Source organism: Meles meles, chromosome 10 (genome assembly GCF_922984935.1).
Source record: "Meles meles chromosome 10, mMelMel3.1 paternal haplotype, whole genome shotgun sequence".
NCBI lineage: Eukaryota > Metazoa > Chordata > Mammalia > Carnivora > Mustelidae > Meles > Meles meles.
The window spans coordinates 108,776,118-108,794,271 of NC_060075.1; the positions used below are offsets into that span (position 1 = coordinate 108,776,118).

Below are 18,154 nucleotides of genomic sequence, written 5' to 3' on the forward strand. Positions count from 1 at the left end.
GGTTAAGCCGCTGCCTTCGGCTCAGGTCATGATCTCAGGTCCTGGGATCAAGTCCCGCATCGGGCTCTCTGCTCGGCAGGGAGCCTGCTTCCCTCTCTCTCTCTCTGCCTGCCTCTCTATCTACCTGTGATCTCTCTCTGTCAAATAAATAAATAAAATCTTAAAAAAAAAAAAAGAAGCCCCAGTCAGATGCTGCTAAAACTACATTTCCCAGCAGCCCCTGGGCCCGTGTCTTGGTTTCTCTCATTTCCGGGTCTGTCATGTGACTCCCCGGGGACACCATGGCGGAAGCAGAGGAGCAGGTAAAGGCTTGTAACTGTTAGGCAAGGGAGTGAGAAGCGAGGATGAGCCGGTTGGGGCTTGGAGCGGAGCGTGTTGGGTTGCGGAGCTGCGGGAGGGCGAGGCAGGCCCGCGCACGGTGGGGCGCCGGCTGGCAATGTCCATTTCGGGGAGCAGAGGAGCGGGTGGGATGTCAGCTCTCGGAGGGCACGGGGGGGGGGGGAAGCGCTCCGACTGCACCCCCGGCGTTCGTGAGGCGGCCTTGTTTTGCCGCTGCCCCTGTGGCCTGTCCTCCGTGAAATTCTGGCTTGAAGGCAGCCTGGCTATCCCAGGGTGCTCTTGGGGAAGCATAAGGGGTGGCTTGAGTTTTGAGGCCTGGTGACTGAAATTTAAGTTTCTTTCCAGTCGAAGTTAAGGCAGAGTTGCTTTGCAAAAGAGCTAGCTAGGAGAGAGATGATGAGTTTTGTTTCGTCCCTATTGTTTTTAGGTAGGAAGCTAAGTCAGTTATGGCGTGCAGCCGTGGTTAAGTGCATTTGTTCTGGAGCAAAAATACCTACGTTCCCGTGGTGGTTCTCGTTCTTAATATGTGACATTGGGCTAGTTATTTTACTTTAAATCTAAGACGGAGATAAAAGAGTAACGTTCTAAAAGAATAAGTTAGTACAACAGTTAAAGTGCTTAGTAAAAGTTGGGCATAGTAAGAATTGCGCGAGAGTATTTGTTGCTGGCAGAACATTGGACAGCAAAGCCAGTCCACCCTTGGCAATGTGGTGCTGGAGTTTAGAGTAGTAGTTAGGGATGGTTACAGAGTTATTTTCCTACAGGCAATAGTGGTCGTCAAAAGTTAGTTGAAATGAAAAAGTGATATCAAGAAGACAGAAAAGTGCAAAGGCCAGAAATACTTTTTTTTTTTTTTCCATTTCCAGGGCCATTTCAGGTTGTCATGTTTTTCCTTAGAAGTTAACAGGTCATCAGTTTCCGTAATTGCTTCTAAAACGTGATTTATGATGAGCTGTACCATAACAAAAGAAGTTTAATTAGTTGATAATTTGTACCATTTGTAACATACTTCATTTACATAATGAAAATTTGCGCGCTGGGTACATTTGATAAATATCAGTAATTAAGAAATAAGGTAGAACTTTGGTTTGGGTGGTCATTGTGTTATCAGGAGTGTTGCTACCAGCCACTGAAGCCTCCCTTTTCTGATCCGGTCACTTTAAAGGAAAAAATGCGCGTTAAGCACATGTAATTTCATGAGTCATTGCTAGGTTTGATGATAGTGGTGAGGTTGGTTTTCACACTGTTGGTCTTTCAGGTTGACATATAGCTTATTTGTAGTTTGACTTAAAACTAAAAAGCCAAGATCTTAGATAGAAGGTAATAGAAATGGAGAAAGTTATGCTTAGTATTTATTTAGTAGTGTTTTGAATAGAAGTTTGGCAAAGTTGTCTGATGTAAAAAGCACATGTAGAAAGTTAGTGGTATAATAAGAATGCTTTGAATTTTTTTTTAATTTATTTATTTTTTCAGCGTAACAGTATTCATTGTTTTTGCATCACACCCAGACCTCCATGCAATACGTGCCCTCCCTATTACCCACCACCTGTTCCCCCAACCTCCCACCCCCAACCCTTCAAAACCCTCAGGTTGTTTTTCAGAGTCCATAGTCTCTTATGGTTCACCTCCCCTTCCAATTTTTTTTTTTTATAAACATATAATGTATTTTTATCCCCAGGGGTACAGGTCTGTGAATCGCCAGGTTTACACACTTCACAGCACTCACGATAGCACATACTCTCCCCAATGTCCATAACCCCCTCCCCCTCTCCCAACCCCACCTCCCCCCAGCAACCCCCAGTTTGTTTTGTGAGATTAAGAGTCATTTATGGTTGAATGCTTTGAATTTTTATAGCACTTTCCAGTGTAAACCTTTATGTCACATTTGGTCCTTGCAAAAGAATTCTGTATGGTAAATGTTTATTCTGATATATAAATCAGGACAAGCACTTGCTGTGTTCCAAACCTTGCAATGGCTTCCCATTGCCTCTGAGGAAAAGCCAGACTTGCTTAGAATACCTGAGTTGCCCTTTAGAACCTTGTCCCAGGTGCTCGTTCTCCCTTTTCTGACTTCATTTTCCACTACTCTTCTCTGTTTCCCTTCTGTCACTGGGTGGCATCAGCTATACTTGGCTTTCTTACTTTTCATTCAACAGGCTGGCATGTTTCTACCTCAGGGCCTTTACTCATGCTGCTCCCTTTTTTGATCCTAGATATCTATAAGGGCTTTCTTCCTCGGTTCTTTCATGTCTCTGTCCAAGTGTTATCTTTTTCAGTGAGATCTTCTTTGATCATTCTTTGAAACCTCTTTCTTGCGTTATTTTCCTCCTTAACACTCATCACAATCTGACATAGTGTGTTTTAAAATTTCTGTTATTTGTTCTCTATATTTCTATGTTCATTTCTATATATTCTCCCCCATTAGAATGTAAGCTTCACGATGGCAAGGATTTGTTCACTGCTGTTTGCCTGATACCTAGAATAGTGCCATTATATGTGTTAAATGATTGAATTTTACACATAAGCAAATGGAAATTCAGACAACTAAAGTAACTTATTCAGGCTTGTATCTATAATAAGCCTCCAGTCTTCTATCATCAGAGCTCCCAATTTTTCACTAAAATACTCCACCCCACCTTTTAAAAAATACTAATTCGAATTTTAACTGATTAATTCTATTAATTAATTCTATATTATTAATTTAATTCCAATTTTAACTAGAACCTGATTCTAATTTTTATTTATTTATTTTATTATTTTTTAATTTTTATTTTATGAAATAAAGTGAGCCCTTGTCACCTTAATAAATGTCCTTCAATTCATAATTTCACCTTTGACACTTTAACAGTCTGCATACAGTTAGAGCAGGCATTCATTTCTCCTATCAGTATCATTCTCAAAAAAGACCAATATTTTGTCAGTTGCAGAAAGAAGCAAACATTCACAAATTGTCCTGCTTATTTTTTAAAGCTAGTAAATAATTTTACCTATATTATCAGTCCTTTATAGATTAACGATGGTTAGACTTTTCTCACCCTGCTTGATTTGTACATTTCACAGTAGGAAACCATTAAAATCTGGCCTTTTGTATATAGTTTTTTAAAGGCTAAAAGTGCACAAAAGGGGAGGTAAATGAATTTGCTAATTGTTCTGTTCTGCCACTTTGAACCTTTTAGAAAATCTTGACATAATTTCCCCCCCAGAACACTTTATGAATTGGGATGTGTATTGAAATGAGCTATAATGATGGGTTAAGTCAAAAGAAGCTTTTCCGGGGCGCCTGTGTGGCTCAGTGGGTTAAGCCGCTGCTGCCTTCAGCTCAGGTCATGATCTCGGGGTCCTGGGATCGAGTCCTGCATCGGGCTCTCTGCTCAGCGGAGAGCCTGCTTCTCTTCCTCTCTCTCTGCCTGCCTCTCTTGTGATTTCTCTCTGTCAAATAAATAAATCTTTAAAAAAAAAAAAAAGAAGAAGCTTTTCCTTGGCATCATGCACGCTCAATACAAACAGCCCTTTATGATGAGCAAGACAAAACTAAATCTCTCCTCTTTTCTGAGCATTGTATTCTTTGGTGATTGTGGGTTTTTTCCCCCCTTTAATTCTAGAAAGAACCAAAATAGTAAGCTCTGTACTGAATTAACATAATGTAATGTAGTTCATAGGCTCTCAAACTAGAAAATCATTTTTTTGGATATGATTGAACAATTTTTTAAGTCATTGGGAAATCTTTGTTTATGCTGGGTATGGTGAAGGTAGTTTGCAGAAATAACTACATATATATTACATAGTTCACAGAAAGGACCAATACCCTTTATTCTGCCTGGAAATCTTCTAACCAGCAGTTTTACTTAGCTCTAAAATGATTTATAGGTGACCTTCATTATCACAGATGCCCAACAGTATTTGTTCATACCTCTTTTATGGATAGCATTCTGCTTGAAGTCTGGCTGTTTGTGTATTTGTCTTATCTCTACTACAGATTGCTGAGTCTTCAAGAATAAGGACAGAGCCTACTCATGTCTGTATCTCTCACAGGGCTGGTGCTTTACAGGTACTAGGTGCTTAATAAAATGTTTAAATGAATTCATTAGGGGGAGAATAGCCTTCTGAATTGAAAATGTCAAATTATAAATTAGATGCAGTGAAATTTGTGTTGTTTTTTCTTAACTTGAAACTTTTGCAAGTTAGTAATTCAGATGTATTGTAGATTACATTTCCCACATTCCTGCTCTGCCATCCCCCCAGGTACCCTTTCATCTTTCCAACCAACCATTAAAATAGTCCATTAAAATATTTGATCAGTCAGACCACATATTCCTTGACAAGAGAGGAGAATTTCTTTTTTGAATTTTCCCTTTACATTTTAGAATTTGGGGAATTGTTATCCTTATCATAGAACATTTACTGTTTATCAGATGGCAGTTCAGGAGCCCGTATACTCCCACGTGATTGTGCCCCGTGTGTAAAATATAAGTCAAACCAACAAATACTCTCCTCAGTTTTCTTGCCTGCAAACTGGGGCATTTACTTTCCAGAACCCTTGTGAGTATGAAATGAGATAAAGTATGTTAATGAGGCCAGGTCAAACTGTCTTTGTATGTTGGACCACAGTTTATTATTCAAACTTGGGCTTTGCTCAAGTATGTAGTATTCTCTTTTTTTTAATAGTTTGACCGAGATCTTTTAAAAGCAACTTCACTAATAACAGAAGAAATAAAGCCAGACAGGAGTTTACGAAAACAAAGAATCAGAAATTTTCAGAAGATCCACTCTTTACCATCGTGTAACTAAAGTGTAGTCACAGATTAGCTTAGCGGGACGTGCTTATTGCCTTATGAGTTTTTCCTCTCCTCTTTGTCCGGGTTGGCTGGCTGAAGGCCAGCGTCACCAGCTGATTATTCGTAGTTTCTCGGGTACCCACATTACCACTTCGGAGAGGGAGCAGTCCTCAGGTGTGGGGTTCTGTGTTTCATGCAGCTCCCTGTTTTTGGCCGTTCAGTCACCCTTGCCTTTGTTTCTTCTGGGCAATTGCTCCCTCCTCAGTGTTTTTGTTTCCAAATGCTTGTGATTCGAGGCTCTTATTTAGACTGACTGCATCAGAAACTGTGAAGATGGAGTGTTTGCCTGGGTGTTAGCCAACTCCCCAAACTGAGTTTATGTGATCGTGATGCAGTCAGATTTGGCACTTGGTCACTAGGTCGCCTCGCTGGTCCCTTTTTCCACACTGGGCAGACATCCAGGTTTTCCTTCCTTTGCAGACTAGGATGAGTGTGGTAGCTGAGCCTGTGGGGCTCATTGGGGTTGGTACCCTGAGTCTGCCCACTCTTGCCTGCTCCCCAGGTGCTCTTTCATCTTTCATACTCAAGCAGGCTTTTAGAAATTGAGACTTCAGTGATACAGGAATAGCAGATACGTATCACACAAATATATCCTCTTGTGTCTGCTTGTATCTGACATTGGGATCTCTCTCATCCTGTCTTCCATTGAGCTTCGCTGTGTCACATAGTCTGTTGGGAAGGCGAGAAGGTGTCAGTGCGGCATTGAGTGTTTCAGGTCCATCCCCAAGCCAGGCTGATTGCCTGGGGCCTGGGCTGTGCTGTCTTCCTTCATCCTGCCGGCATCAGAGCCGATCTTCCTGGGGCCCCAGCCTCCATTTCTTCCCCAGATTCTGCATATACACCCCCCCCCCATAGTATACAGGTTCAAGAGGGGCCATGTCAAGGCACCAGGATTGTTGGATATGTGATTGGGTGTAAGGGCTGGGTTTGCAGAACAAGTTGTTGAGTTTAGCTTTCAGCTGTTGCCTAGATTTTGTTCTGCTTCACATTTGCGTCACTCTGTGCCTTCTGGCTCATCATGTTTGCTTCGAACAGAACAGCATAATTTTTTTGATTGTGGTAAAATATACGTAATATTTACCACTTTAACCATTTTTAAGTGTATGATTTGGCAGCATTAAGTCCATTTGCATCGTTGTTCAGCCATTCCCCCACCATCCATCTCTAGAACTTTCTGTCATCACAGACTGAAACTCTGTACCCATTAAACACTAATCCCCCTATCACTCCGCCTCAACCCCTAATCTGTTCTTTTCTACTTTCTGCCTCATATAAGTGGAATCTACAGTATATGTCTGGTTTATTTCACTTAGAGAACAGCACAGTTTTATAACTTATATTTTCAAGATTTAAGTTCTTTAAAAGAGTGTGAAGTTTAAAAATGTTTGAAAACCACTGACTCTTTCTGAATTGTAACCTTTCTCACCATTCAGCCTAGCTTCTTGGATCCCTCCCTGGGACATTGACTTGCTGTCTTCTGGTTTGCCCCTCGGTCTCTAGAACATTAAACACAGGGGCTTATTGAGTGGATGAAGCTAACAGGAGGCCAGACTGATTCCTGAAGTCACTCATGCATTGTTTCGGTGGGATTATGGACAATACGTGATTTCTCTTGAGGCCACAGCTACATTTGGGAGGTTTTGCTGGTGCTGGGGGTCGGTTTGAGAGTGTCCTGGAGTAAAAGATTCTCACTGATACCAGCAGCCCCAGGAAGCTTCTCTGAGAGCCTGGTTTTCCCTGAAGACTTGGTTTTCTGAGAGCTGCATGCTGCATGGTGTCGGATTCTGCTGCTGCATGCTTTTCAGCACAGAGCAAGAGTGTAACTTGACTTTGAGTTTGTGGCTGAAACTGCTGGGTGGGGACATATACTTTTGTTTTAATGAAGAACATAAATGGGACATTTGCCCCTTTCCCCCTTGTACCTAGTTGAATGGACTTCAAATAAGAAATTTCCTTAGGGGGTGCCTGGGTGGCTTCGGCTCAGGTCATGATCTCAGGGTCCTGGGATCGAGTCCCGCATCGGGCTCTCTGCTCGGCAGGGAGCCTGCTTCCCTCTCACTCTCTCTGCCTGCCTCTCTGCCTACTTGTGATCTCTCTCTGTCAAATAAATAAATAAAATCTTAAAAAAAAAAAAAAAAAGCTTCTTTAAAAAAAAAAAAAGAAATTTCCTTAGGTTTAATGAAATTTTTCTGGAAAGAGCAGTCCAGTGTCCTTTTAGAATCTTGAGTTGGGGAATAGGAATCTAGGTGCAAGTCACTGGCATGGTCGTCAAAGGCTCGTTTTTCTGATGTTAGTAACTTAATATTCAGGAACAGTCAGGGGCGGAAAGGATGTCAGAAGTCATTAAGTTCAGCCTTTAAGCCTCAGTGTTCTTACCTCGAGGGTCATTAGGAAATTCTAAGATGCTAGGTGCAAAGCATTTAGCATCGCGGGGATATATATAATAGATGTTCAGTAAAGATGTCAGAATGGTGACTGTTAATAATAAATGGAGTGTGTCCAAAAGAGAAGGATCAGGATGGTAAGTGGATGAGAACCAGGATCTGGGGATGGTTAGCACAGAGGAAAAACAATTTAGAAGGGCAGGCATGATACATGTCATTAACTCTCTGGAGAACTGTCAAGTAGTAGAAGAATTGGATTTTTTATGTGTCTTATTGGTGCTAAGAACAAAAAGTTACTGTGGAGAGATTATAGCTCCAAATTAATGGGAATTTTCTAGTACTTAGAAGAACATTCAAACTAAATAGGCCACGTTGAGATTTAGAACAGATTCTTAGGTTCCTCATGGGTAATGATACAACTACAATAAAACTCTTAATTACAGGTAGCATTCATCCCCATTTTACATATGGCCTTTGAGAGCAGGAACTATATTGTCCACAAGGCATTCCACAGGCCGCTGGCCACCTTCCAGGTTCTTCTTAATTTTCCATGAATGAAAATAAAATTTTTTCAAACACCAGATTTGTGTCTCTGCTGCTATACAACTTGTACTGAGTAATATATGCATCTAACTTGCTTTAAAATGTTTATTTTTTTCTTGAAAAATGCTAGTTATATCTAAAACGTCCTTGCCCCATTTTTTTGTTCTTTATCTCATGGATCGTTGTAAAATGCTTACATTCAGTGTCAGCATATTAGTTGTAACCTTTTATTGCTATTGATATCTATAAGTGCGTTAAGTAAATCTTCATTTTGCTGACCTCTTTGAGGATGCATGGCATCAGCAGATTCTCTCTTTCGCTGGACAGGTGAGAGATTAGCAGGATCAAGTCAATTTTTTCCCTTTTTGCTTTGTTTTCTCCAGAGCAGCAAGATTCATTGTCTAGCAAGGGGGAAACTGTGTTAAATGGCAGAATTTGTCTTCCAGTTAATGGCTTAAAGAGTGAATGTAAATTATAGAGCTTGTTTGCACAATGTCTGATAGGTACTACTCTAGGGGAATTCTTTTGTAAAAAGCTGCTTAAGTGAGACAGTCATTTTGACTTCACCAGATTAATAGCACAATAATTAATAGCACAAGGGCTTTGCAGTATAACAATTGGCTTATAGATAATTTGAGATGGCAGTTTCCTCTTCCCTTCCAAGATCAGTAAGGCTGCGTTGCCAGACCCATTTCCATTTTTAGCAAAAGAAAGAGCTTTCTCTGTACTCACACAATAGTTCTTGAGGCCATTCATTAACCTGCTGACTACTTGAGGGAGGTCAGCAGGAGCTGGGGGTCTGAGTGGCTCCGGAATAACCATCTCAGTCCTGCCAGATGTGGGAAGTTGTGGGAGGCCCACAGGCATGGCGTCTTTCAACTGTAGCTGCAGATTACTTCCCAGAAGGGGCTGGTGGGTGTGGATGGTGGGGATGGAATGACTCTTTTCCCGTATTTTATTCTTTTGTCATCCTTCTGACTTTTTTCCCCCCCTATGCTTTGTAGGAAACTGAATCTCTCGAAGAATCTACAGATGAGTCTGAGGTAAGGTGGTGGTTCGGGAGCCTGAGGATTTCTGGCTCACCATGGTATCTTGAGCTTGTTCTGCCTTGTTAAATGAGACATTGCTGAGGATTGGTGGGGGGGAGGGGTGGTGGTAAAATAGGACCATAGGTGATTGAGCCTTGGGGAAGAATGTGACAGTTGTCTTTAAAAATATTAAATGGATTGACTTAAACAGGAAAAGGAACACTTTCTCCTGATCTTGAGTAGTAGTTTAACCCAAAATCTGTTGGCAGTGGGAACTTTGATGCAGAGTTTTACCAACTAATTTTGACATTTTAAAAAAATGTCAAAATATTTTAGGGGCCCCTGGGTGGCTCAGTTGGTTCAGCATCTGACTCTTGATTTCGGCTCAGGTCGTCCTCTCAGACTTGTGAGATGTAACCCCAAGTTGGGTTCCCCACTGGGTGTGGAGCTTGTAAGATTCTCTCTCCCTATGCCCCTCCCCCCTCCCCCACTCTTGCGTGGGCTCTCTTTCAAAAATCAGTCAGTCAATCAGTCTGTTTTAAAACAACCGCTGTAGTTTCTGTAATATTTATTCTTTCTTCATTCTTTTAATAAATATGCCATGTTCACTGATGTAATTTCTAAATCATGGAAATTATACTTTATTTCATAAAATAAGAAGGAAAGTAACTACCTAAAAAACTGTTAAGGAGCTAAGTTGTACTAAAGGTTATATTTTAAGAAGAATTAATATATAAAAAATATTTATATATCTATAAATATATAGTATATATTTATAAAGGTATATTTATAAGCATATAATAAATATAAATATTTATATATTTATAAAAATAGATTTAAAAAAATTTTTTAAAGATTTTATTTATTTATTTGACAGACAGAAATCTCAAGTAGGCAGAGAGACAGGCAGAGAGAGAGGAGGAAGGTCATGGGATCATGACCTGAGCCAAAGACAAAGGCTTTAATCTAATCCACTGAGCCACCCAGGCACCCCAAAAATAAAAATTTAAAAAGATTTTTAAAGACTATGCATAAGATACAAGTTTAACACTAGTGAGCTATCAATTTTATGGGTGGACTATTAATAATAATTACATTTTTTCCTTTTAATATTTCATTTAGCTCAGAGGAATGAAAAAATACCCATGATAACCTGCTGGAAATTCACACCAATGTGACTATAACCAATGTAGTCTATAAATTTAGGTTGATGCTGCATACAGTTATTGTATGGATTTGTTTGCTTTTTCAGGGAAAAGATGGGTTTAAACGTATTCTAGAGAACATCTTTTATGTTATGCTACTGTGCATTTGCAGTTTGGCTGTAGAGGCATGATTCCTAATATTTGTACTGCTGAGGATCTCTGATCCTCTCTTTGAGTCTCCTGATAAGGCACTACACAATTTGCTTATAGATACAGTATAATACTTATTGATTTTTTTTTTTTTTTTTGGATAGAGAGTGATCACAAATAGGCAGGCAGAGATGGCAGCCTGATGCGGGGCTCGATTCTAGAACCCTGAGATCCTGACCTGAGCCAAAGGCAGAGGCTCAACCCACAGAGCCACCCAGGTGCCCCAATACTTGTTGATTTTTAATAAAATCCTGAAAAGCAATTTAGCTTACTGTTCTCATTTTTAGAGATTTCCGGTTAACCATATTCTCAGAAACACTGGTATAGAATTCTGCAGTGTTGGAGCCCTGTCCAAGAATTTCATTTCAGAGGATGTTGGCAGCCACCTAAATAAATCTTTCCACACATCCTTCAGATACTAAACGGATCCACAGGGAGAGCAAACAAAACACACATAACTCATGCCTCCAACGTAATCAGGAAACAGGGTGTGCTGTAAACTTCAGTATAAGTGGGGGAATACATATCCCAAACCAGCAGAGCCAGCTCCGGATTGAGTCTGGAGCTGAGTCCAGTGGAGGTGAGATGGAGATGAAGAGAGTGTAGCTGAGTCCCAGCAGGAGTGGTTTACGTGCAAAAGTGTCCCCTCCCCCAGGAGGGAGACAGCCCCACCCTGAGTAGACAGTCCGTGAGAACAGGTCTGACAGCTGCTGGATCTGAGCACTGGCTGTTGGGGAATTTAAATGAGGGCTTGACAGGGTGTGGGACCTGAGGGAACAGTGCTGGTATGAGGCTGGTACTGGAGAGAGAGCGGGGAGGCATCCCTTGAAGCATGGTGGTGACATTATAGGAAGGGGGGGAAATTAAAGGTACGAAGCGGGAAATCAGGATACTTGCCTCCCCTCTCTCCCCCAGAAAAGGTACCACTTACTATAAAAGATGCGCTTTGTTTACCCGTGTAACTAAGAGACCTAGTAAACCATTCAAATAACCTCATCGTCTTCATAGGAGCACCTATTGTTGCTGTCCTGGCAATCTGAGACTAGTAAAATTGAACTGGAATGGCAGGGAGCATCCATGCAAAAAACCATAGTAAGGAAATCTAGTGAAAACCAAACATTTTCAGCTGAAACAAGCAGCAGTATAACACTCCTTCATAAATTGAATGTCTTTAAACAAGCATTTGCAGATAGAGAAAACTATCTTAAAACAGAACTTTTAAAACTCAGAATAGAAATGGACAAAAAACTGGGAAGGAAGGAAGGAAATAAGAGCTTTCCTAAGAAAGACATAGAAGGAGAGGATCATTCTTGTAAGGTTGAAGAAACCGAGACCCAAAAGGTCACCTGATCATTAATCTCAGACAGCTGGTTCACAGAAGTGAGTTCAAACTCAAGCCCCAGATCTGGGCTTTTCCCATCATTTTTCCTGCTGGCTCTGGAGTCTTCTGCATCAGCTGGGACTGAGGGACTGTGGAGGCGGGCCTTGGGTTCATGTCTCAGCCATACATTGTACCTGCTCTATGGCCTTGCACCCAACCTCTCTGTTCCTCGGTTCCTTCACGTGTGCCATGTGGGTTGCCCTGACGGTTAGATGAGATTGCTGTTTGCAAAGCATGTTGTGCGGTGCCTAGCACGTGGGAAGCCCTTCCCGAAAGCTAGTGATCCTCAGCTTGTATTTTAGAAGGAGTGCTAGTCTTCTTTTGCAGCCTGGGGCTTCAGCTGCAGGGGCTTGAGGAGACTCCCCGAGACTCTGGGACCCAGGGTGGTTACTCTCCCATCTGGGTTTTCATGGGTTCATGGGCCAACAAAGGACTCAGGCTGGTGATAGGCCAAGTTTGGGCTTTTTAGTATGGTGAGTTGGTTTATAATCCGGTCTTTGGAGCTGTTTGTCCTGGGTGTCTCAATTTGAATCACTTTCCAGATCCATGCTCAAGATTGTAAGACACTGTTCTGTTGCCAAAAAATCTTTATTTTTCCTTTTCTCCTCTTCCTCTATCGTCCCACTAGGTTTTGTACTATCAGTTCCGCTTTCACAGAGCAGACATTTCCTTCATGTACTTCTCCCTCTTTATTCAAGTGCTCAGATAGTTTCCATTTCTGCAAACAACAATGTTTAGTGTTTTCAACCATGATTGTGGCAGTTTATCTGTTTTCCTCATGAAAGCCACATTTCTTACAGACTGGGCCTTTATACTGAGAAGATCCTAGCGTTAGGTTTTTCTGAAACTCTTATTTTTAAAGTTTAAATGTAATTTTAATTTAAAAATTTTTAATTGTGGTAAAATATATATAACATAGAATTTGTCTTCTTGGGGCACTTGAATGACTCAGTTAGGCCTCTGACTCTTGATTTTGGCTTAGGTCATGATCTCAGGGTCATGAGATCAAGCCCCTCTTTGGGCTCACGCTTAGTATGGAGTCTGCCTGAAGTTCTCTCTCTCCTTCTGTCAGTGCTTGAGCTCTGTAAACAAATAAATAAATAAATAAAATCTTTTGAAAACTTGTCATCGGAACCATTTTTAAGTGTATAGCTTAGCATTGTTAAGTACATTGACACTGCTGAGCAGCCTACCTCTAGAACTTGTTCATCTTGCAAAACAGAAATTCTCTGCCATCAAATTATAATAACTGCCTATTCCTCCCCCAGCCCCTGGCAATCACCCTTCTACTTTGTCTGAATTTGACTGCTCTAGATGAGTGCAATCATGCAGTGATTGTATGAGTGGAATCATGCAATATTGGTCTTTTGGGAACTGGTTTATTTCACTTAGCAGCATGCTCTTAAGGTTCATCCATTTCGTCACATAGGTCAGAATTTCCTTCTTTTTTAAGGCTGAATAATATTACATGGTATGTCCATACCACATTTTACGTGTTCACCCACTGATGGTCACTTGAGTTGCATTTACCTTTTGACTTTTGTGAGCAATGTTGCAATGAACATGAGTTTAAAAATATCTCTTTGAGACATTTTGCTTTTCATTCGTCTGAATATGTACCCAAAAGTGGAATTGCTGGATCACACGGTAATTCTATTTTTAATTTTTTGAGGAACCACTATACCATTTTCCATAGAGACTGTACCACTTTATGTTCCCAGCAGGAATGCACGGGGGTTCTAATTTCTCCACATCCATGCCAACACTTGTTTTTTCTTTTTTTTTTTTTTTCCATAGTAGCCATCCTGACAGTTAGGAGGTGATATTGTGGTTTTCATTCATTTTCCTAATCTCAAACATCTCTTCATAAACTTTTTGGCCACTTATATATTTTCTTTTAAGAAATGTCTATTCAAGTTCTTTGCCCATTTTCAAATTGTGGTTTTGGTTTTTGTTCTTGAATTGAGGAGTTCTTTATATATTATGGATGTTAGTCTGTATCAGATAAAAATGGATGGATGGATGGATGGATAGAAAAGGATAGAGATATACATATTGTATTTATATATAATTCAACAACCTGTGAATAGAATAGATGGATAGATGGATTGACATATAGATACAGATCTATAGAGTTGTGATTTAACTATGTCTCTATAAAGAATATAAATAATGTAATATATAAGAAATATAGGAGCGCCTGGGTGGCTCATGGGTTAAGCCTCTGCCTTCGGCTCAGGTTATGATCGCAGTTTCCTGGGATCGAGCCCCGCTTCAGGCTCTCTGCTCAGTGGGGAGCCTACTTCTCTCTCTCTCTCTCTCTCTCTCTCTCTCTCTGCTTGCCTGCGTCTCTGCCTACTTGTGATCTCTCTCTCTGTCAGATAAATCAATATAATCTTTAAAAAAAGAAAAAATATATATATATATATCTCCATATCTCAGTTATACAGTTCGCCGTACTTGAATAATTTCTCCCATTCCATAGGTTGCCTTTTCACTGTTGAGTGTATTCTTTCATGTATAGAAGTTTCAGAATTTTGATAGAAGTCCAGTTTATCTATTTTTGATTTTCTCCCTGTACTTTTCGTGTCATATCCAAGAAATCATTGCTCATACAGTGTCATGAAGTTTTTCCCTTATGTTTTCTTCCAACTTCTCATTTTGTGTGTTCAAGAAAGAAGTATTAACTGCTCAAAATTGTCTGTGTTTTCTTCATTATTCTTGAAACCTGCAACCAAATGAAATGAAATTTCCAGGTGTAGTGTAATTAATGTCATTGAAAGTGGTGTGTATGTCAGCATGCAAAACTTAGGAGGATTTTAAGTTGCGCTTTGCTGTTAAAGTAGAAATTGAAAGCTGTATTAACAACCAAGAGAGTACGTTAAGGGTCTTGCCGTCATGTTAATACTACATGAGTTTTGGCAGATTTTGTGGATAACTAAAGTGTTCCTTGCCTCTGCCTTTCTTTTTTTTTTTTTTCTAACATATAATTCACTGGGTATTCCACCTTGATATGATAAGCCAGACTGTTTCTTAAATGGTGTTTTACTTTTGAAAAGAGTAACACAGAAGTATGTGGTCAGAAGAACTCAGTCTCATTTTGAAGCTCTGAGCTTCTGTCAACACTGGGGACAACTGCTTTGGTGTGGGTGGTGGCTGAGTGCTACAGGAGCCCAGAGGAATGGATGATAAGTCGGGAACGGCTTTGCTTGGGATCTTGAAGATTTAAATATGGAAGATAAATCTAGGTAGAGGCTGCCCAAGTCTTTGGGAAGAGACTGAGTGATGAAGGGGCACACACGTTCTGCCCCCCAGCTGGGAGGCTCTGGGTATGGCTGGAGTGTGGAGGAAGCGGAAGTGAGGCTGGCCGAGGAACTAGGGTGAAGTTGTAGAGCTACGAATGTGTCAAACCAGACAGTTTAGACTTGATCTGATGGACACTGGGGAGCCAGCGAAAGGCATGCTTATGGGAGGTGGGCACAGGGGTTGGGGACAGATGAGCTGGAAGGAGAGACCCATGGCAGGAAGTTCTAGTGCAAGCCCCTAAAGAGATAACAGGAATGTAGGTGTCTGGGCTAGGCAGGAGCAGAAGACAAAGAGGAAATGCTTCTCAACTTCAGTCAGGAGGAAGTGTGGATAGTTTGTGAGAGTCGATGTTTGTAAGGGAGTCAAAAAGATTCCAAAGCGTCTAGTTCAGCTGTGTTGTAAGAAATTGAGTGAACTCCACTTTTAGGCAGTTAAAGGAAAAAGACATTTAAACTTGAAGTTGACACCTCTGTATCCAATTCTTTCTTTGAAGTGGTACTTTTCTAATCCATTGGTGACTCCTTTTCTAATCGTTTTGGTCAGGCTGATACAAATAATATGCTTTCATATTAAATATGGTTTTAAAGAAAAGCAAATGAGCAAGCTAATCTGGGATTTTATTTCTAAAAATCCTACAAGGTACTTGCTGTAGAGGAGGTTTGGAAATCTCTTTGGAGTAAAGATGGTGAAGTAGAATGAGCAGTGTTCAGAATCTGTTTTGATAATGAAGATTATTACAAAAACAAACACATTTAGTGTAGGAACAGCAGTTGGCATTTTGGTAAGCTCTTTAGATAAGTTCATTAGCCCAAGTTTTGGCCATGGTAACTGCTTTTCTTTTACAGATGAAGAAACAGACTTAGAGTGTTTAGGTAACTGCCAGGGGCACCTGCTGGTAAATGGATTTGAATCCCACAGTCAGACTCCAAAGCCTGGCCTTCTACCGTGTCCAACTTCCCTGTGACCTCTCTGATTTTATTTTTGACTCTTCCTCTGTGTTCCTTTGTAGAATTGGACAAAATTTTTAAAAAAATCTCCCTTGGAATTCCTACCTATGTATAAAATGATACTTTGGGTGATGTTACAGATTTTGGCTTGTTCAACCAGTAGGAAAAGCAATTTCAGAATCTTTGAACTTTGCCTTATTCTCTAGAGAATAAAGAATTGTCTTGCTAATTTATAGATAACATTAATAGTTATAATAAACTCATGTTTTGCCATAAAATAAATGATTCATTTAGAAAATAATTATAAACATTTATAAAATATAAAATAAATGTTAGTTACTAAGTTATATTCCCTTCAAAAAGTACATTCATCTTTGGGTGGGGGGACTTTAGCTGCAAGAGTGTTCATTGCAACTTTGTTTATAATATAAAAATTTGGAAACAGGCCAAATGTCCAGAAAGGAATTATATTATCTCTATAATTGATAAAAGCATTCTACAAAAATGTCATTTAGAGCAGAGGCTGGCAAGCTGTTTCTATAAAGGTCTAGGTAGTAAATATTTAAAGATTTGCAGACAAAGAATACTGAGGATATTATGTAGGTATGTAATCATATGAAAATATTAAAAACCTGCTTGAAAGCTGTATGAAAACAGGCATCCAGCTAGATGGGCTGTTTGTAGTTTGCTGATTCCTGATTTAGAGTATAATCCAGTTTTTCTCCACCCTCCAAAATCCACATGTAAGCACAGAAAAACAGGACTATAGTGTCACTGGGTCATGTGATTCTTATTTTATTTATTATCTGCCTTTATTTTCTAAGTTTTTATAAATATGCATTATTTATACTTAGCAAAATGATACAGTTTTTTTTAATGAAACAAATTAATCTCTGTACATATCCTCATAGTCTTTTGTGTCGATGTTACAGAGCTTCTGGGTTGCAAAGCAGTGGGACTCAAAATGAAACTGCACGTCCTTCCTTCCTTACCTCACACTAAAACAAGGGAGTTAGGGAAAAGGTTTGGTTTCCTTCATGCTCTCTTTATTTCGGCCAATATTTTACATAAGGCAGAAATTGTTTTTAATGCTAATAGACATTTTTTTTCTTAAGTTTTTTTTTAAGTTTTAAGTGTTGAGAGAAGTGTAGAGTCACGTGCAGTTTTAAGAAATAACAGAGATTCTCTGTACCCTTTACTCAGTTCCCAAAGGGTAACATCCTGCATCACTCTGCTGCAACATTCCAACCAGGAAGTCAATATTGATAACCATCCAGAGATCTGACTCAGATTTCACAAGTTTTACATTCACTCGTTTGTGCATGTGTGAGTATGTGTGTCAGTTCTTTGCACTTCTGTCATGTGTGAGGAGTCATGTGACCACGACTGCAGTCAAGGTGCAGAACTGTTCACCATGGTTCCCTTTTATAGTCACAGCCACTCCCTCTCCATAACTTTGTCATTTTGAGCACATTATATGAATCGAACCATACAGCGAGTGTGTAACCTTTTCAGATTGACTTTTTCTACTCTGCCAATTTGTCTTTAATTGGTGTGGTTAGATCATTCACATTTAAGGTAATTATTGACACTTTAGGGCTTAAGTCTGCCGTCTTCTGTTTTCTCTTTCCTCTGCTTTTCATTTCTCTTATTTCTCGTTTCTTCCCTTTCTGTGAGTTGAACTTTTTTTAAGGTTCTATCTTAAAATTTATTCATAGGTTTTTTTCTTTTCTTTTTTTAGTGGTTCACCATTCTTTTCTTTCAGAACTTGAGAAATGTTCTTCCATTTTCTTCTGGCCTCTGTCATTTCAAATGACAGGCATGTTGTCCTTGATGTTGTCCTTATGCTTCCCTGTCCTGTTTCCCTGGCTTCTTTCCAGATTTTTTTTTTTTTTTTGCCTTAGTTTCCAGAAGTTCAGTTATAATTATGATGTCTCTTGATGTGGATTTCTTCGATTTATCTTAACTGGAGTTTGCTCACCTTCTTGAATCTGTAGGATTATGTCCTTCACCAACTTTGGAAAGTTTTCAGCCAT

The 18,154-nt window shown here is 39.9% G+C and overlaps 1 protein-coding gene across 3 annotated transcripts in view; it reads left to right on the top strand.

Annotated features, from left to right (window-relative positions):
• The first annotated feature begins 269 nt into the window (after window positions 1-269).
• VPS41 (VPS41 subunit of HOPS complex) overlaps window positions 270-18,154 on the top strand; it is a 185,080-nt gene continuing 167,195 nt past the window's right edge. For all 3 annotated transcript variants that reach the window (XM_046020128.1, XM_046020127.1, XM_046020126.1), the window contains exons 1-2: window positions 270-302; window positions 9,106-9,144. In XM_046020128.1, coding sequence (XP_045876084.1) covers window positions 282-302; window positions 9,106-9,144 — 60 coding nt within the window. In that variant the 5' untranslated portion in view covers window positions 270-281. The remainder of the gene's footprint in view (window positions 303-9,105; window positions 9,145-18,154) is intronic.